General features: G+C 43.8%; 1 protein-coding gene across 1 annotated transcript in view; it reads left to right on the forward strand.

The window, feature by feature from the left end:
* The window catches only part of sec13 (SEC13 homolog, nuclear pore and COPII coat complex component), a 41,037-nt gene extending 34,530 nt beyond the window's left edge, over positions 1-6,507 (forward strand). The window contains exons 8-9 of the mRNA XM_067998975.1: positions 765-911; positions 5,096-6,507. Of these exons, the coding sequence (XP_067855076.1) occupies positions 765-911; positions 5,096-5,206 (258 nt within the window). The 3' untranslated portion in view covers positions 5,207-6,507. The remainder of the gene's footprint in view (positions 1-764; positions 912-5,095) is intronic.
* Positions 6,508-20,476: the final 13,969 nt, after the last annotated feature.

Below are 20,476 nucleotides of genomic sequence, written 5' to 3' on the forward strand. Positions count from 1 at the left end.
TAAAGTGCCCCCATTGTAGCATCCAGTTCCATAAATGATTTCAGGATTTTAGTCTCCACTACCCTATCTGGGAGCCTATTCCATGTATCGATCACTCTGTGAAGAAGAGCGTCCTAAATTTACCTTTTACTAGTTTGAACCTGTATCCTTATCCTGTTCTCACAATTTAGTCTAATTTTCTGGATTTATCTTTTCCACTTCATTCACTATATTGTATATCTCCACAAGATCACCTCTCTGATGGCCCCCCCCCCCCCTTTCAAGCTGAGGCCACAGAAGAGAATGCAATCTGGCTTGCCACTTTTCTAATGAAAGCAGACGCAATAAACGTGTTTTAGAGGAGTAGGGGGAAGGTGAGGATTTTTAACACCCATCATTTGCAGATTTAACAAATGTTACACGAGGGGTTTTGATATGGTAGACAAGGAGAAACTCTTTCCACTGGCAGGAGGGGCGGTAACCAGAGGACAGATTTAAGATAATTAGCAAAAGAGCCAGGGAGTGGATGAGGAGAATTTTTTTTAAGCAACGACTTATGATCTGGAATGCACTGCCAGAAAGGGTGGTGGAAGCAGATTCAATAGTAAATGTCAAAAGGGAATTGGATAAATACTTGAAAAGGAGAAATTTGCAGGGCTGTGGGGAAAGAGTAGGGGAGTGGGATTAATTGGATAGCTGTTTTAAAGAGCCAGCACAGGCATGATGGGCCAAATGGCCTCCTTCTGTGCTGTATGATTCTATGATTAACCTCCATTCCCCCACAGGATGGCAGAGTTTTTATCTGGATTTGCGATGACCCTGCTGGGAATGCGTGGACGCACAAACTGTTGCACAAATTCAATGACGTAGTGTGGCACGTCAGCTGGTCCATCACTGGGAATATCTTGGCAGTTTCCGGAGGCGACAACAAGGTAAGAAATTTGCTTGCTTTGGACGTGTCTGTTATCCTACTGAATAGTAATAATCCGGAATGCGCGCGCTCTGAATTTCTAAAGAGGCTTTGTCCTGATCATAAAAACTTGGCGGAACTTATAATGTGCACAAAATAGCTGTCCCTATACACTGAGAGACCCTAATTTTTCAACCTGGTTTCAATGCTATTAAATTGGGTTTTAGAAACAGTCAGAAAAAGGATGAAGCGAACGTAACAAAGAAGCGAAGCAGCTGATTGGTGGAAGGTAACCAACTGGAAGAAGGAACGGTTCCCTTTGGAGCCATGCTGCTCTAACAACAGTCCCGATCCCTCCCTAATAGTTGGCCACCTGGCTCCCAACCAGGGCAATAAAGATTGAAATATCACTCTTGCGTCTTTGCTTCAGTGTCTGCTTTTATGAATTTTTGCATCCTTTGTTTCTCTTTCCTCCTGTGTTTTGCCTTTGGACTCGCTGCTAGTCCATCCCATAGATTGAACGAAATGCATGCATATATTTTTTTTAAATGCACCCTGGACTGATTTGACTGCTGTAATCTAATCTTAAAGTTGTGATTCGTGATCTAATCTGAATCACCTTAATTTAAGATTCCAGCCTGTAAAGCTTTCCTAGGGATCCGTTATTTTATATGTCCTATAAACCAGCTTAATGCCTCAATTTAACTCGAGCCTGTAATTTACTCCTGAGAATCTGTCTACAATTCACTGAGCTGGGTTACTTTGAGTAATCCACTGACTATTAGGCTTCTGTAATCTTACTTGGCCAACATCACACATTTAATCCTCCACATTGGTGTCGAGGATATTTTCATCTGTAAAATAGTTTTGTGTTTTATTTAATACTTTGTAAAAAGCTAGGAAATTAAATAAAAACCCCTTCACACAGCAGGGTAATAAAAGCTTCATGCAGTACATTGATACTAACTCATCCCACAGATGAAAAATCAGATTTATATATATTTTTAAAAAATGATGGTGGTGGGTGAGATTTTAATCACATTTTGAGATATAGACGATGGATACCAGTCCTGGGAGATACCAGACAATCTTCTGCACTTCTCCCTCACATCATGTATACCTTCAGTCTATTTATTCCAATTTTCTGCTCTTGAAGGTGCTGCTTCGTTCCTGGGTATGCTTTCATGGATGCCAGTAAGATTCTAATATCATTCTTTTTATGCGAGCTAGACATTGGTGTGCTGTTCAACTGTTGTGGTCATCACAACCACAGATGTACACCTTCGAGCAGGGGATCGCTGTTTGAGAATTGGGAGCACTCATGTCAGTTGTAGCATTCAAGATTAATTAACTCGGCACAGCCTCTTAGTGAACATGGGCCCCTTCTGGCCTGTATTGCTCAGTTTGCTATACTAGGTGATACCGTTGCCGACGTGGTCATTGGAAGAATTCAAGCCCCACTTCAGAGACTTGAGCACATAATCCAGGCTGACACTCCAGTGCAGTACTGAGGGAGAACTGCACTGTTGGAGGTGCCGTCTTTCGAATGAGACGTTCAACCGAGACATCATCTGCCCCCTCAGGTGGATGTAAAAGACCCCGTGGTACTGTTCGATGCAGAGCAGGGGAGTTCTCCCGGTACCCTAGCTAATATTTAACCCTCAACCAATGTTACTAAGACAGATTATCTGGTTATTATCTCATTTTCTGTTTGTGGGGCCTTGCCGTGTGCAGATTGCTACATTACAATAGTGACTATACTTCAAAAAGTATTTAATTGGCTGTAAAGCGCTTTGGGATGTCCTGAGGTTGTGAAAGACACTATATAAATGCAAGTTCTTTCTTTACTTGCACAAGCACTGTGCTTGTTTATAACGTAAATTACAGATGACTGATGTTAATAAGGCTGTAATTTAATCCAGAGGCTCAGAAGATGTCCAGAAATTATGGGTATGGTACTGCAGTGGTTACATTGCTGGATTAGCAACCCAGAGGTCGAGAGTTCAAATCCCATGGCAAGTTGTGAAATTGAATCCAATGAATGTGGGATGGCCACAGAAAAAGCATTTTCATTAAAGAAACAACCGGGTTCACGTGTCCTTCGGAGAAAGGAGCCCCTACCCAGTCTGGCCTACGTGTGACTCGTAACTACACGATTGAGCCATTACACCCAATGAGGTAGCCTAACAGGCCACTCGGTTGTACAATCAACTGCCCGAGAAAGGCCTGCCACCACCTCAGGGCAACTAGAGATGGTCAATAGGTGTGGTTATGGGGTATGATCCCCCCGCCCCCCCCCCCATAAATATACTGGGTACAATAGCGTAGTGGTTAGCTTACTGGATCAGTAATCCAGAGGCCCGAACTAATAATCCAGAGAGAGTGAGTTCAAATTCCACCATGGCAGTTTGAGAATTTAAATTCACTTTTTTTTAAAAAAACAACTAAATCTGTAACTTAAAAAGCTGGTACCAGTAATAGTGACAATGAAGCTGTCGGATTGTCATATTAACCTAACAGTTTCACTAATGTCATTTAGGGAAAGAAACCTGCTGATCTGGCCTATAGAATCATAGAAAGGTTACAGCATAGAGGAGGCCATTCGACCCATCGAGTCCGTGCCGGCTCTATGCAAGAGCAGTCCAGCTAGTCCCACTCCCCCGGCCCTATCCCCATAGCCCTATAATTTTTCCTTTCAAGTACTTATCCAGTTCCCTTTTGAAAGCCACAATTGAATCTGCCACCACCACCCCTTCAGGCAGTCCATTCCAGATCATAGCCACTCGCTGCTAAAAAAGAAGTTCTTCCTCGTGTCAACTTTGGTTCTTTTGCCAATCACCTTAAATCTATGTCCTCTGATTCTTGACCCTTCTGCTAATGGGAACAGTTTCTCTCTATCTACTCTGTCTAGACCCTTCATGATTTTAAATACCACTATTAAATCTCCTCTCAATCTTCTCTGTTCCAAGAAGAACAACCCCAGCTTCTCCAGTCTAACTCAAGTCCCTCATCCTTGGAATCATTCTAGTAAATCTTTTATGCACCCTCTCTAAGACCTTCACATCTTTCCTAAAGTGCGGTGCCCAGAACTGGACACAATACTCCAGTTGTGGTCGACCCAGTGTTTTATAAAGGTTCAACATGACTTCCTTACTTTTGTACCCTATGCCTCTATAAAGCCCTGGATCCTATATGCATTTTTAACCACTTTCTCAACTTGCACTGCCACCTTCAATGATATATGTGAGTCCAGTCCTACACCCACATGGTTGACTCTTGACTGCCCTCTGAAGCCCTCACTTAGTTGTTTCTCAAGGACAACTTGGGATGGGCAATAAAATCCCAACCTTGCCAGTGACTCCCACATCCCGAGAATGAATGGAAAAAAAAATTAGTTTACTACTTTATCGTCTATAATCTCTCAATCATCTACAATTCTGCATATTGTGGTTCTAAATGGTTCTTACAGGAAAAGTAATCGAGTAACTGAGTCTTAATGAAGGTACTTTGCACTGTAGGTATGTTTTTAAAAAAAAGTCTTAGTTTAAACAAATGAGCTTCATTTGGTCACCCAAATTAAACACTATAAAAGTGCTTCCCTTTGAATGCAAGGTTCCCTCTTTAAATGTCTGTATCTTCCCATATCAATTTCTGTTGATGTTTATGGATTGCTTCATCCCCACCCCACCTCAGGGGGAAGGGGGCCCACCGTACATATTTCTGCCAATGTTACTTTGTGACCACCTGTAACAGGACCCCGTATAGGATGAATCATCCTCTGATTTCATTCCCTGCAGGGACATTCCTGACTGTTGCTCTTGAGCTGGGCTACTTGTTTGGGAGATGCAGAGGAACATCAAGGCTGTACCAGCCTGTGTCAGGGACTGCCGAGACTTAACTGTCTGTCAGAATGAGAAGCACTGAGATGGAAATGGGGGCAAAATGGCAGACACAATGTTCCCAATCCAGTGTTCTATGACCCAACAGTGTTGGAGTGCCACCTTCATAGACGGAATTTCGATTACATGCTTTAGGATTTGGGCTAGGACTCTGTTAACCTGCTGCTTCCGGTCTAGTTCTCGTTTATTGTCCGATATTCATAACCCTCGGAATTTTTCCTGAATTGCTTGCAAGGATGCTCATACCTGCTCATATTTGTTATGACGTGACTTAACCATCACCCTCTTATCCAATTTGTCCTTGCAGGTCAGCTTGTGGAAGGAGTCAGTGGAAGGCCAGTGGGTTTGCATCAGTGACGTGAACAAGGGCCAGGGGTCGGTGTCAGGTATCACAGAGGGCCAACAGAATGAACAGTGAATGGCAAAGGGACATCGCAGGAGTGGTGTCCTGAATTGTACATTTGGCAAAATAAAATGGATTCCAAGAAAACTGGGAACAAAAGAATGAAGTGTTTTGTGCCCAGGAGCCTTGTACTAGGAGAAAAAAAATATTGCTGCAAGCCATCGCCATGTAAGGAAGACCCTTTGTAATTGCTGTGTTCAGAGTGCTTTGTAGGGGGAGTAAGGAGGCTTTTGAAAGGAGGTGCTGTTTGGCCAGGTTGGTTGCATTTAGAGTGAGCTTGGATTTTTGTCCCGCAGAAGGCACATGCAGCAATAAACACTGTGTCTGAGGTGCACAATCGATAATGTACAACCACAGCCCAAAGCCATACACTTGATAGTGGGCAAAAACCTTAGCTTGTCTATCACCATAAGGTAGCTTACCGTAGCAGCAGACCGTAATAGGGTCTTAATAGGAATGCTGTTGGACAGCATGATGCCCAGTACATTGGAATCACAACACACTACACCACAGAGTTCAAGCAGTGATCTTGTGCTTATTTCTTTTTCTCAAGGAATTTCCCTAATAGGTCCCTGAATTGCTCCCTTCCGCTTCGCATCAGCTAATTTCGGAGCAGGTCACCTACCGATCGGTTCACCCTTTTTTAAAAAAAAAGGTGGGGGGGGGGGGGGGGAGAAAAGCTGCCCTGCAATAACACTGCACTGTGGATTCGTGAATCACTAGTTTTTTAAAAAAAAAAACACCCTTGTTTCTCCACTAAATGTTCCCTGATGGCCAAACATCTGACACACACCGGAATCCTTTTACTACACACCATGAGTTGGCCTCAGCAATTTAAAACGCCTCTGAATCTCTCCAAAAATAAAAAAAAGGTCCAGTTTTAATGGAATGAGTTTTCCGTGGGAGTGACTGTGTTGGAGTTTCCTGCTCCCGTGCATCTCTCGCAGACAAGTCCACGTGGGGAATTGACCCATTCTAGTACTGGCTGGGTTAGTGCTCTGCACACCCCCAGCTGAGCCTGCAACACTTCCATTTCAGAGCCCAGTCACCCCCTACAGACTGGTCTGAACACAGTGTTTAAGTCTCTGTGTGAACAAGCCTTTAGCTGAAATCTATTTTCATCAATATTTTTGGTAAGAAGGATAATTCAAACTGTAACCTACAGGAGTTGTGTAATGTGGGCTCATTAAAAAACCTCATTACAAAGACTTGTAGAAATTAAGCCGTCTTGTTTAAATACTTCTTATCACTTGTTTCCTGTGGCTCTCTGACTCATTGGTTTACATGGAACTGTTTAATAAATTGATACGATATTATTGCTTTACAGTGGGTTTTTCTTAAAATGCTTTTCCTCAGAATGAGGATCTGCTCCTTAAAGGACTCTTTGTTGGCTGAGTTAAGGAACAATCTCTGTGAAAACTTAAATGTTGTCAACAGACAAACAACTGTGACTCTTTGAGTTGTTAAAGCTTCTTTATATTTTAATAACCTAGGTGATGGGCCAAAGTCTCAGTACAGGACGGCACCAACTGTTGGAAGAGGGTAGGAGCAAAAGTGAGTGGTTAGGTATCATTCAGCTTGGGTTTTTGAAACCCTATGGGAGGAAGGGAGTTCTACAGTTATTGGGTCGTGGGAAAGACAGTGCCATGAGTTTTGATTTCAAAACCGTTCCACAAATTTCACTTTAGATTTGTGCACCGTTATAAGGTAGGTACAATTGAGGATGTGCATATGGCCTATTACAGCTCTCCCATCAAGAAAGACTGCAATCTAATTCCACCCATCGCAGTATCCAACTGATTAAATGATTCCAGGGTTTTTTTTTGCCTTTATGACCCTACCCAGAAGTTCATTCCTCGTGTTGATCATCTTTGTGTGAGGAACTTCCCGACATCAGTTCTAAATTTGCCTTTTACTAGTTTGAACCTGTGGCCCCTGTCCTACTGTCACAGTTTAGTTTGGAATATTGTTGCTTATTTGCCTTTCTTAAAATACCATTTACTATTTTGTATACCTGGAAAAGGTCTCCGTTCAGTCTCCTTTTAAGGCTGAAAAGCCCAAGTTTTTTGAGAATTTCCTTTATGTCTTGGGATCAACGTTCTCTCTTCTGTGCTGTGTTCAGGCCTTAAAAGTCCTGTGTCTCAGTGACCAAAATTGGGTACAGTACTCAAGGTGCAGCCTGACGCAGACCATTGTATAATTTAAGCATGCCTTCCTCTGACCTGTATTTTACTATTTTGGCCATTTAGTTTGTTATTCTATTTGCTTTGTTTGATGCTTTGCAATGTTTGGAATTTAGCTTACAAATTCATCAGATACCAAACCCATCCCATGAAAACTAACTGGTTGCCTTAGTATCAGATTGTCACCAAACTACAGAAGCGATCAGCTTTTAGATACTGAATTTGCATGGAATGGCAGGCTTTTTTTTTAAAAGAACATGGGCCTCCTTAGAACTGTCCAGCTTTCCACTGTAAGAAGTTGTGTGGCTAAATTCACATTTAAACCAAGCTTCAGAAGTGCCCTCACCTCATCAAATACCAGGCTGCTTCTGGAAAATACCTGTTCATGGGCCGTGCTCCTGTATCTAAATGATGTTGCCTTCACTAAAGGGGAAGATTCCTGGTGGAGGCATTCATATAGCATCTTATCTTGTCCTCGGGATGTCCCAAAATGCTTCATATCCAATGAAGAACTTGTTGAAGTGCTGTCATACAGCAGCAAATTTACACACAGATCCCACAAACAGCAAATAAGATGAAAGGCCGGCTAATATGCTTTAGATAGTGTTTGAGGGATGTATGTTGACCAGGGTGCTGGGAGAATTCCCTGCTCTTTGAATAGTGACACGGGATCTTTCACATCCACCTGAATTCCAGGAACAGGCAGACAGGGTTTCTATTTAAATATCATTGCAAAAGGCACCACCTCTGGCAATGCGTTCAGTAAGGCAAAGTACAGCTGTATGAATGGACCTTCCACTCATGATCAGTTCTATTTCTGATCAATCCAGAGATGGACCCTGTGGTTATGTTCTGTAGCAAGAGGCTACTGGAGTTCTGCTCCTTATTTTGAGATGTAAATGTGGCCCTGGAGATTATCAATCCCTACCAAGGGAGGTGTGCTTTTTATCTGTTTCCCCTCAAAGCATAGTTGATTCATAAGCTTCAGATGACTATTGGGATCCCATGCAGGGAGGATCACCTCACCCAGATCGATGATCAACTCAGGTTTAGCACCCACAAAGCTTCAGACGATCAGCATAGCTCTAGAAGGAGCCGGCTGAGAGTCATAAGGATTACAGTGGTTGTGATGATGCTGTTAGCAGGAAAACTTCTAACAATGCAAATTGGAAGTGCTCTGTCTGGAAGTACTGCAAACTTCAGTATACTAGGATGTGATAAATTAGTCATTTTAAATGTTGGTAGATCGGGGACTCCTATCAAATTCCCTGCTCATTACGTCCGTCTCGCCTAAAAAGTGTGGATAATAATGGGTGAAATATCCCACTGGGTATCATTGTTTTTGGAAGGTGTGACATTTTCTTCTTCGGGTTGTCCCCACATTCCACTTGAATCTGATTCTAAGCAAGTTAAAATGAATGGGACTCATCGGCTCAAAAGGTTTTAATATTAAGACCATATATAAGGTGGGTAATCCACCATTTTTTCATTACTGTATTCTTCCTGTATTGCATTCTGGGTAGAATGGCATCACTGTGTACTGCTGTAAGAGACCAAAAAAATACAGCAGGAATTTAACATTCATTTAGCAGGAATGTGAATCTAAATCTAGAACAGTATGGGTGTTTTGTGCCTGAAATTTGCATTACTGCGGAATTGATTGTACAGGGGGTAGATCCACTCGAAAGAAATGTTCACGTCATGCTCTGCCTGGGGGAGAAAACCCAACCCCAGGGTTTTCTCATCTCATCTCAGCCCCAGGACATTGCTGCAGGAGTTCCTCGCGGCAGTGTCCTAGGCCCAACCATTTTCAGCTACTTCATCAATGACCTTCCCTCCATCATAAGACCAGAAATGGGGATGTTCGCTGATGGTTGCACAGTGTTCAGTTCCATTCGCAACCCCTCAGATAATGAAGTGGTCCATGCCTATATGCAGCAAGACCTGGACAACATTCAGGCTTGGGCTGAAAAGTGGCAAGTAACATTCGTGCCAGGCAATGACCACTTCTAGTAAGAGAGAATCTAACCACCTCCCCTTGACATTCAACGGCATTACCATCGCCGAATTCCCCCACCATTAACATCCTGGGGATCACCATTGACCAGAAACTTAACTGGCCCAGCCACATAAATACTGTGGCTACAACAGCAGGTCAGAGGCTGGGTATTCTGTGGCGAGTGACTCACCCCCTGACTCCCCAAAGCCTTTCCACCATCTACAAGGCACAAGTCAGGAGTGTGATGGAATACTCTCCACTTGCCTGGATGAGTGCAGCTCCAACAACACTCAAGAAGCTCGACACCATTCAGGACAAAGCAGCCCCTTTGATTGGCACCTCATCCACCACCCTAAACATTTACTCCCTCCATCACCGGCACACTGTGGCTGCAGTGTGTACCATCCACAGGATGCACTGTAGCAACTCGCCAAGGCTTCTTTGACAGCACCTCCCAAACCTGCGACCTCTACCACCTACAAGGACAAGGGCAGCAGGCACATGGGAACAACACCACCTGCACGTTCCCCTCCAAATCACACACCATCCTGACTTGGAAATATATCCATGATGTGGAGATGCCGGTGATGGACTGGGGTGGACAAATGTAAGGAATCTTACAACACGAAGGGGATAATCTCTGAAAGCTTGTGATTTTAAAATAAAATTGTTGGACTATAACCTGGTGTTGTAAGATTCCTTACATTGGAAATATATCGTCACTGGGTCAAAATCCTGGAACTCCCTACCTAACAGCATTGTGGGAGAACCTTCACCACACGGACTACAGGGGTTCAAGAAGGCGGCTCACCACCACCTTATCAAGGGCAATTAGGGATGGGCAATAAATGCTGGCCTTGCCAGCGACGCCCGCATCCCATGAACGAATAAAAAAAACCTAAAAGACCAATTTATAGCAACGGCTCAGAGTTTAAATCAAAAGCAAAATACTGTGGATGCTGGAAATCTGAAATAAAAACAGAAAATGCTGGAAAAGCTGAGCAAGTGAGGCAGCATCTGTGGAGAAACAAAAAGAGTTAACGTTTCAGGTCAATGACCTTTTGTAAAAAGTTGAAGAATAAACAGTTTTTAAGCAAGTACAGAGCCAGGGTAAGGTGTGGGGGGAGAGGGGAGGAGAGGTAAGAACAAAAGGGAAGTTGTGTGATAGGGTAGAGGGAAAGTTTAAGGTGGTTGTTACAGGTATGTCATGGAAGGGAAGAAGTTGAGAACATGATATTTTATACCCACCTCAGGATATGATTTTTTTAAATGAATTGAGAGGCATCTGAAATCAGGCATGAATGATATGATCCTGGAAGACAAAATAAGGTTATTGCTAATAGCAGCATGTAAATGGCTGAACAAAATGTTTGCCTTCTGGTTTTCAGACTACTTGAAGTTTAACATACATTACAATGGAAATGGAATTCCTGAAGCCAGTGACTAATAAGCTGTGCAACAGCCCTGGGTTATTATATGCGGGAATACAATGTGAATAGTGTAATTTGACACAGATAACTCACTGGATTATAACCCTCATCTGTGCTTTATTCAGTTAATTCCCTAATATGAATGATCATTTTTGCCAATGAAATTAAAATTTGTACTGATGAGGCTGGAGCGTATTTATGTATCGGCATATTATGCTGCATGTTGGGGGAAGGAAGTAAAATTAGAGAAAATAAATATTGCATAATCTACCAGAATAACAAAAAGAAGGTTCCAGAAAACTTGAAAGAGATCTGGTTAGCAGCGTGCTGGCCAGAAAATTAATGAAAAATGAACTAGGAGCCTAAAGAGTTCTTGCGTGGGAAAGACCACTGTAGTGAGTATGAGAGTCCTGAAGCTATCACTTGGCATAAATTTGTTTAGTTAACATTGTGATCCAAGAGGCTGTGATGATTATGTTGTGTGATGGTGGTGGATATCTGATGCAGAAAAGTAGAATTGTCCTATTCAGCTGCAACCTTTAGAAAGGACATCACACTGTAAAGTGTCAGCCTTGGCTCAGTGGTAGCACTCTTCCCTCTGAGTCAGAAGGTTGTGGTTTCAAGCTGTACTCCAGGACATAATCTAGGCTGATATTTCAGTGCAGTACTGAGAGAGTGCTGCATTATCGGAGGTGCCATCTATCGGATGAGACATTGAACTGAGGCCCTGTATACCTGTTCAGGTGAACATGAAAGATCCCATGGCACTGATCGAAGAAAAGAATGAGAAATAAAAGCAGAAACTGCTGGAATCACACAGCATCTGTTGAGAGAGAAACACAGTTAATGTTTCAGGTCGATGACCTATCATCAGAACTTAGAGTTCTCCCAGGGCCCTAAGCAACATTTATCCATCAACCGATACCACCCAAACCGATTAACTGGTCATTTATCTCATTTGCTGTTTCTAGGACCTTGCTGTGCGTTGGCTGCTGCTTTTGTCTATGTGACAATAGTTACTACATTTCAAAAAGTAATTAATTGGCTGTGAAGAACTATGGAAATGATGAGGCCATAAATATAATGGGCTGGATTTTGCTGTGAGCAGATAACAAACTGCCCCCGCCGTTCGTTAGAAAGTCTCTGGGCAAGTGCCAGTCTATGAGCTTTTGCATGGCAAGTTCCTCTAAATTAGAGATCCAAAAAGCATGGGGCCCCCTGCAGGGCATCTGGGACCTGTGTGAACAGAGCAAGCAACTGTGTATCTCCTTAACCAATCAGATTGAAGCATCGTTAATGAACAACGCAGAGACTGAACCAGGAAGTGTAAGTTGGAATAGTGAATCCAATGTCAAATCAGGAAAGTGAAATAAAGAGAGAGTAAGAAAGATTGAATTAAGAGACAGAGATAAAAGAGGCAGAAAGAAAAAGTTAAAAAAGTATATATTATTTTAAAATGTCCAACAATAATTAAAATCTGAAGGAATGAGACTCCACACTTGTAAAAGTTCATTTTCAGTGCCAGAAAGGTTGTTTGGCAGTCATTAAGACTTACCATGCCATTAAAATGGTACTTACATTGGAATAGTCAAGTATTAATTTTTTTTGCAGACTTTAGTCCGTATCTAGCAGTATACGAACTGCATGCCATCGGGGAGCCAGCCGGAGAGATGCCGTTTTCACGCAGCTTTTGGAGGAGCTCTGCATCTTGGACAGCATCCTCCGGATTTCCGTGTTTAACTGCGCATGTGCGGTCGCTGGAAATTACTATCCGATTTGCACATGAATAACGGTGAGAGCTGTTAGCCTCGCCGTTATTTTTACAGCAAAATCCGGCCCAAGTTCTTTAAAGATTTTATAAAACTTTGTGTCAACAAGCGTGTTACCATGTTACTTGTGTGTAGCATAACTTGTCTGCTCCCCAAAACAATCGCTTTAAGCAGTGAAGTGCATCAGTAGATCCCATTCAAATCGAATGAGATTGTTGGGTTTTGATTGTGTCTCTTTACCATCATCGGTAGAACTGGCAGGGAGGAGCTAGAAAGCCCATTGATGTGAGGGAGCTAAATTAACACAAACCCATGGCTGAAGTGAACCTTCAATGACCTTCCCTCTTCAACTTCCTTCAGTTCTGACGAAAGGTCTTTGACCTGAAACGTTAACTCTGTTTCTTTCTCCACAGAAGCTGTCTGACCTGCTGAGTATTTCCAGCATTTTCTGTTTTTATTTCAGATTTCCAGCATCCGTAGTATTTTGCTTTTGATTTAGTGTTTAATTCACAACCACTTCTCTCCCAGGGACGCCCACTTTGAAGAAGTTCTGCTCTTCTCTCTGACGGGATTTCCGTTTGTCTCTTTTATCTTGTTCACCTTCATTGCTTTCTGTTTCCCTTCATCACTCCTGCCCCCCCACCCTATCAGAGACCTTCCCTTTTGTTCTTTCCTCCCCTCCCCTTTCTCCCCCCCCCCCACCTTTCCGTGGCTCTGTACTTACTTAAAAACTGTTTAATCTTCAACTTCTTCCAGTTCTAACGAAAGGTCTTCGACCTGAAACAGTAACTCTTTCTTTCTCCACAGATGCTGCTGACTTGCTAAGTATATCCAGCATTTTCTGTTTTCATCACGGCTGAAGTGCTATCAGTTGGTGCGGTGCAATAGTGCTTCAGAGCAGTGCACTATCAGTAGCCAGGCACAGGCTCCAACCCATTGATTCGCCACACAGTGTGTTCTCAGAACAGCTGCGTTGTTAGAGGAGATGGGCAGTAGAGGCTCGGGAGTGAATCACCCTTGGTTATGCTTGAACGTCTTACAGTCATCATCGACAGAGGCCAGGGAGCAGATTGCCCCACTATCAGTGTGTAGTATGGAGAGATGTGAGAAAAAGCAATAGTTACAGGATAATTTCCTCCCTACCTTGTTTCTCCAGCACGGCTGTAGACTAAAATTACTGTTGCTATAATAGCAGATGAACATTTAACATGTGCATAAGCCCTTCCTTTGTTAATTCTTTGAATTGAGAGGTTAAATATAATAGCAGAATGTATTCATTATTATCGATCATTCTAAGGCTTGTATCTCCACTGATGTTACTCCAACTCCCCCATACTGCTGGGCTCAGTAACCCCTCCCTATAACCATGCTATTGACAGTATTTAGAGTCATCCTGGAGCAAAGAATACACTTGGAATACTGTGCACAGTTCTGGTCTCCATATTAAAAAAAGGATATAGAGCCACTGAAGAAGGTGCAAAAAAGATTCACCAGGAAGATACTAGAACTGAGAGTTTATACCTATCAGGAAAGATTGAACAGGCTGTGGCTTTTTTTGTCTAGAAAAGAGAAGGCTGAGTGGTGACCTAATAAAGGTCTTTAAAATTATGAAGGGATTTGTCAGGGTAGACATAGAAAAGATGTTTCCACTTGTGGGGGATTCGAAAATTAGGGATCATAAATATAAGATAGTCACTAATAAATCCAATAAAGAATTCAGGAGGAACTTCTTTACCCAGAGAGTGGTTAGAATGTGGAACTCGCTACCACAAGGAATAGTTGAGGCGAATAGCACAGATGCATTTAAGGGGAAGCTCGATAAACACGTGAGAGTGAAAGGAATAGAAGGATATGCTGATAGGGTGAGATGAAGAAGGCTTGGACTCGATGGGCCGAATGGCCTCCTTCTGTGCTGCAACCTTTCTATGATTCTGTGATTCAGTGTGGAGCATACGAATGGCTTCATATTAAAAAAAGGATATAGAGCCACTGAAGAAGGTGCAAAAAAGTTGAATGTTTCTGTGCTGCAATTCTATGAAGCAAAGAATCACTAAGATCATTCCTCTAAGGAGTGGGGAAGGATTGGAGGGGACAGCCATTTGCCATTGTGATTCCAACTGAAATGGTTGTGGTGTAGCAGAAACAAGTGAACAGCCCTTTACACAAGCTTGCTTCCTTTCGGCCCCTGTTTAAGGTTAATATTGGGTTTTTTTACTTTTTTTCGACTCCCAAGTAATCTTGCTAACTGGGTAGTTTTGCTGCATTCTTATTTAGAGGAGCAAGAAAATTGAAAGCATGTCTTTTGGCCACGAGATCTCCTTTTCCCAACTAGCGGTGCACGATCACTGAACAAACACTGCCTGAAACAAAACACAACCAATTATTGCCTTAGCAATAAGGGAAGCAGAGCAGATACAGTGACCTCTTGGCTCTGAATTACACAAAGTACACATGGTAGAACTGTAATTTACCGCGGATCACTGTCTTTTAACTAGCCCCAAAAAGAATTTAAATTAAATTTTAGTCCGGAGCAGGGAGAGGAATTGTCACAGAATACCAGCAGGGAGAGATGGGAATTTTTTTTGTGTGTGAGAGATTTATTTCACTGCTCCTCTGTGGAAGTTGTTGACTCCTCCTGGATACTTCCATAGACATTGTTCACCCTCTGAAGCCTTGTCTGAGATGGTGAGTGTTGGCAGAGTACTTGTTTGCGGAGCATCACACCCAAGCGTGATCCCGTCCTTACCCGACTGTAACGAAAGGAGAGTTTTCGTTCTGCGCAGAGGGAAAATTTCTGTATTTATAACGTGGTTTCAAAATGACGAGTTAAAGTAAGCTGTGAGAAGGACGCAAAGGGATATCGACAGGTTAAATGAGTGGGCAAGAAGCTGGCAGATGGAGTATAATGTGGGGAAATGTGAGGTTATTCACTTTGGTAAGAAAAATAGAAAAACAGAATATTTTTTAAATGGTGAGAAATTATTAAATGTTAGTGTTCAGCGAGATTTGGGTGTCCTTGCACACGGAATATAGAAAGTTAACATGCAGGTACAGCAAGTAATTAAGAACATAGGAACATAGGAACAGGAGTAGGCCATTCAGCCCCTCGTGCCTGCTCTGCCATTTGATAAGATCATGGCTGATCTGTGATCTAACTCCATATACCTGCCTTTGGCCCATATCCCTTAATACCTTTGGTTGCCAAAAAGCTATCAATCTCAGATTTAAATTTAGCAATTGAGCGAGTATCAATTAGGAAGGCAAATGGTAAGTTGCCCTTTATTCCAAGGGGTTGGAGTATAAGAGTAAGGAGGTCTTGCTACAATTGTACAGGACTTTGGTGAGACCAGACCTGGAGTACTGTGTACAGTTTTGGTCTCCTTACCTAAGGACGGGTATATTTAACTTAGAGGCGGTGCAATGAAGGTTCACTAGATTGATTCCTGGGATGAGAGGGTTGTCCTATGAGGAAAGATTGAGTAGAATGGGCCTGTGCTCTCTGGAGTTTAGAAGAATGAGAGGTGATCTCATTAAAACATATAAGATTCTGAGAGGGCTTGACAGGGTAGATGCTGAGAGGATGTTTCCCCTGGCTGGAGAGTCTAGAACTAGGGGATGTAGTCTCAGGATAAGGGGTTGGACATTTAGGACTGAGATGAGGAGGAATTTCTTCACTCAGAGGGTCATGAATATTTGGAATTCTCTACCCCAGAGGGCTATGGATGCTTAGCCATTGAGTATTTCAAGACTGAAATCGATAGATTTTTGGACTCTAAGGGAATCAAGGGATATGGGGATCGGGTGGGAAAGTGGAGTTGAGATCGAAGATCAGCCATGATCTTATTGAATGGTGGAGCAGGCACAAGGGGCCATATGGTCTGCTGCTCCTATTTCTTATGCTCTTATGTTAAATGGAAGCCATCTTTCCTTACTGAACTTCAAATGGGAGATCGGAATCCAGTTGTCTTTGGGAAAATAGGCCAAGTTGATTAATTTGGTAATTAGCAGAATAAGGTGGCTTTGACATGGGAGAGGTTCAAAATGTACATTGTTTAAGGTATTAAGAAGGCCTAGCTAAACAGCCAACATGTGTCTTTGATCTTGATCTTGGTTGATAAATAGCTGATAAATTGGTTTGATGTATCCAGTGGACACTTTTCTCCATATTTTCAGTTCAGTTCTGAGCAGATCATCTGAACTCTATGAGTCGACATAGGAATTACGTTGCCCACGTATGATTGCTTTGGATAGTCGATGAAAGACTTTCAACCAAACATCTTGCAGATTATTGGACAATGAAAGTAAAATGAGAACATCACTATAATGCACGTATGTGCACTTTCCAGCAGGAGTCACTGGATAGGGAGCAGGAACACTGGGTGATTTCTGTTTCCTAGCCCAAAGATACTGAGGCAAATTGTAGTGCCCCCAACTGCTGCCCCAGTGAAAGCTAAAAACACATACTAGGGGAAGGGGAGTCAGGAGAATTCTTTCAGCTGGTATCCGTCTCCCTGTCTCCATTGCCCATGCTTAGAGACTGAGAATACAATTGACTTTGCAGTCATGACAATGAATCAGTGATATTCCAAAATAAGTCAAACCCACATTTTTGCATTCGTATTGTATTGTCCATATTCTAATTATCTGATTTTCCAGCAAATATGCTTCTAGCTTTATTGTAATGTCAGGTTCGTAGGCAAACATACTGAACTTACTCAGATATTTCACAACTTACTCGTAACATGCATTGCTTGTAGCTACCCTCTTTAGTTGAAAAGCAAGTAAGAAAATATGCAAACATCTGTTTTGGCAACAAGTGATAAGTTTAATTTGATGAACTAACGGGTCTCCCATGGTGTTTTTCACAGGTACTCTACACAGGGGCTGGGGCACAGTTGTGATGTTTAGCTGCTAAAATGGAGCTGTGTGTAATTTGGCCTGTCTCCTTAAGGCCACTGCCCGTGGGGGGAAGTGGTCCAAATAGTCAATACCAGTTATTGTAGCTCCTTGTAAACTCCTGAGGTCAATCAACAACAACAACTTACATGTTACCTTACTAAAGAAAGAATCTGCATTTATATAGCGCCTTTCACGACCTCTGGACGTCCCAAAGCACTTTACAGCCAATGACGTACTTTTAAAGTATAGTCACTATTGTAATGTAGGAAACACAGCAGCCAATTTTTACCCAACAAGGTCCCACAAACAGCAATGTGATAATGACCAGATAATCTGTATTTAGTGAATGGCTGAGGAGTAAATATTAGCCAGGACACTGGGGAGAGCTCCCGTGCTCTTTTTCAAAATAGTACCATGGTATTTTTTACATCCACCTGAGAGGGCAGATGGGGCCTCGATTTAATGCCTCATCTGAAAGACAGCACCTCTAAAAGTGCAGCACTCCCTCAGTGCTGCACTGGAGTGTCAGCCTAGATTTTGTGTTCATGGGCTCGATGTTAGCAGGGCTGCGGGTTCGCAGCGGGGGGGCTATTGGGCGCGTGGGTAACGTGCCCGGTGAAATTAGTCAGCCACCCGCGTGATCGCAGCCCAATTGGATCCACTTACCTTGTCTTCCGGGATCCCCACTGCTGATCTGCGCATCGGGCGGGCTGCGCATGCGCAGTAAGATCTGTCAGCTGGAGGAGCTCTATTTAAAGGGGCAGTCCTCCACTGACAGATGCTGCAACAAATAGAAAAAATTACAGCATGGAGCAGCCCAGAGGGAAGGCTGCTCCCAGTTTAATGATGCCTCACTCCAGGTATCAATAGATGGGGTGAGGAGGAGGGGGAGGACAGAGATCTTCCCCCCGGCAGGCGGGAGGAAGCGGCCTGCCTCTGCCACCAGGAAGGCCTGGCTCAAGGTGGCAGAGGAGGTCACCTGCACCACAAACATATCGCCCACCTGCATACAGTGCAGGAGGCGCTCTAATGACCTAAGTAGGTCAGCCAAAGTGAGTACACTTACTCATTCCCCTACACTCCATCTGCCACATCACCGCCCCCACCCCACACCTCCTTCTGCACTGCCAACACTACTCTATCACTTCACCCCTCACACCCACTCAAACCTCATCCTCATCTTACCTGCACTTACTCACCTCCCCAGTACTCATCCCGCCACTGCCACTCAACCCAATCCTCATACAATCTCATGGCTCTATCTCATACTCACCCTCTCATGCATCTCTTTCACAGTCAGCCTCACTCAACCTGCCACTACCTGTGCTGCAGGCACAGGGCATGCATCACATATGTGCAGTAGGCAGCGTAAGGCAAACGTGATGTGAGCATGAAGGGGATGCACAAGGGTGTTTGAGGATTTGTCATGGTTGTTACTTATATTGAATTTCTGACCAACTCACATTACATATTATATTGTCACCACTACTGCCACGTCATTGCGAATCTTGTCTGGTTTGTGCAATAATGCCCTTTCCTGAGGATCACAATGAAGACCCACAACTGATGCCACCCATTGTGTCACTGCAGAGTGGGTGTAGGTGTATTTGGAGGGCTCTTTTGTGCAGACGGCTGAGAGACGTCGGCGATGTCCCCGGTGGCACCCTGGAAGGATGCGGAGGAGAAGTTGTTGAGGGCAGTGGTGACTTTGACAGCGACAGGTAAGAAGATGGTGCTCGGGCCAGCCGGGAGCAGCTCGGCATGAAGGAGGCTGCAGATGTCCACGACTACATGTCGAGTGACTCTGAGCCTCCGTGTGCACTGCTGCTCAGAGAGGTCCAGGAAGCTGAGCCTCGGTCTGTGGACCCTGTGGCGAGGGTAGTGCCCTCTGCGACGCATCTCTCTCTGCGGTAGCCCTCCCTCCAGCTGTGCAAGTGGATGTGTCACAGCACTCTGTTGTGGAGCTCCATGTGTCAGAGGTGGACGGTGTGGATGGCGAGGCTGGTGAGGCTGGTGAGGCTGGTGAGGCTGGTGATGCTGTTCGCCCTCCGAGGAGGTCATGACTGCAGCTACAGCGGCCCCCATCCGGAAGATGTACATCTGAGGGGGTCTACAAGGTAGGTACATGTCTCTGGACCCCGGGGTAAGTGTGCAAGTTGGTGAATTTTCTTGTCAGAAGGAGGGTGGTGGAGGCCAAACTTTGTCCCAAGTGACAGAGTGGCCTCCTGCAATGAGTGAGGGTCTCCCCCCGCCACCTGTCAAATGGACCTTTGCAGCTGCCACAGGCTGACAGCTGCAACACGTCCATTTGAACTGGGAGTGTTTCCCCCAGTATGGGAAACAGCTCGTATCTGCGATTGACGCGAATGTCACATTCGTACTCCTACTCCCTTTGGCCTTTCTCCAGCCACAAACACCAAGAATATTACTGACATAAAAAAATATAAATGTATAACAAAAACTAATCCAGCGCAATCCAGTGTGGTTATAACAGGGCCATTGAGCCCAGAAAGGTCCCAGGTCTGACCCCTGCACCCTGCAGGATTAACTAGTCTCACCCAGGGTGGCAGTTGAGGTGCTACAATTGGCTTGGGTGCCCTTGGGTCAGCAAGAAGAGAAAATGAACCACCCTGGATCTCTATTAAAAAGTGTCAGCCTTGGCTCAGTCTGTAGCACTCTTACCTCTGAGTCAGAAGGTTGTGGGTTCAAGTCCCACTCCAGAGAATTGAGCACATAATGCTGGTACTCCAGTGCAGTACTGAGGGAGTGCTGCACTGTCAGAGGTGCCGTCTTTCAGATGAGACATTAAACCAAGGCCTCTTCTGTTCCCTCAGGTGGATGTAAAAGCATTATTTGAAGAGCAGGGGAGTTCTCCCTGGTGTTCTGGCCAATACTTATCCCTTAACCAACATCATCAAAACAGATGATCTGGTCATTATCACATTGCTGTTTGTGGGACCTTGCTATGTGCAAATTGGTTTCTGTGTTTTCTACATCACAACAGT

Source organism: Heptranchias perlo, chromosome 17 (genome assembly GCF_035084215.1).
Source record: "Heptranchias perlo isolate sHepPer1 chromosome 17, sHepPer1.hap1, whole genome shotgun sequence".
In the NCBI taxonomy this organism is placed as follows: Eukaryota; Metazoa; Chordata; class Chondrichthyes; order Hexanchiformes; family Hexanchidae; genus Heptranchias; species Heptranchias perlo.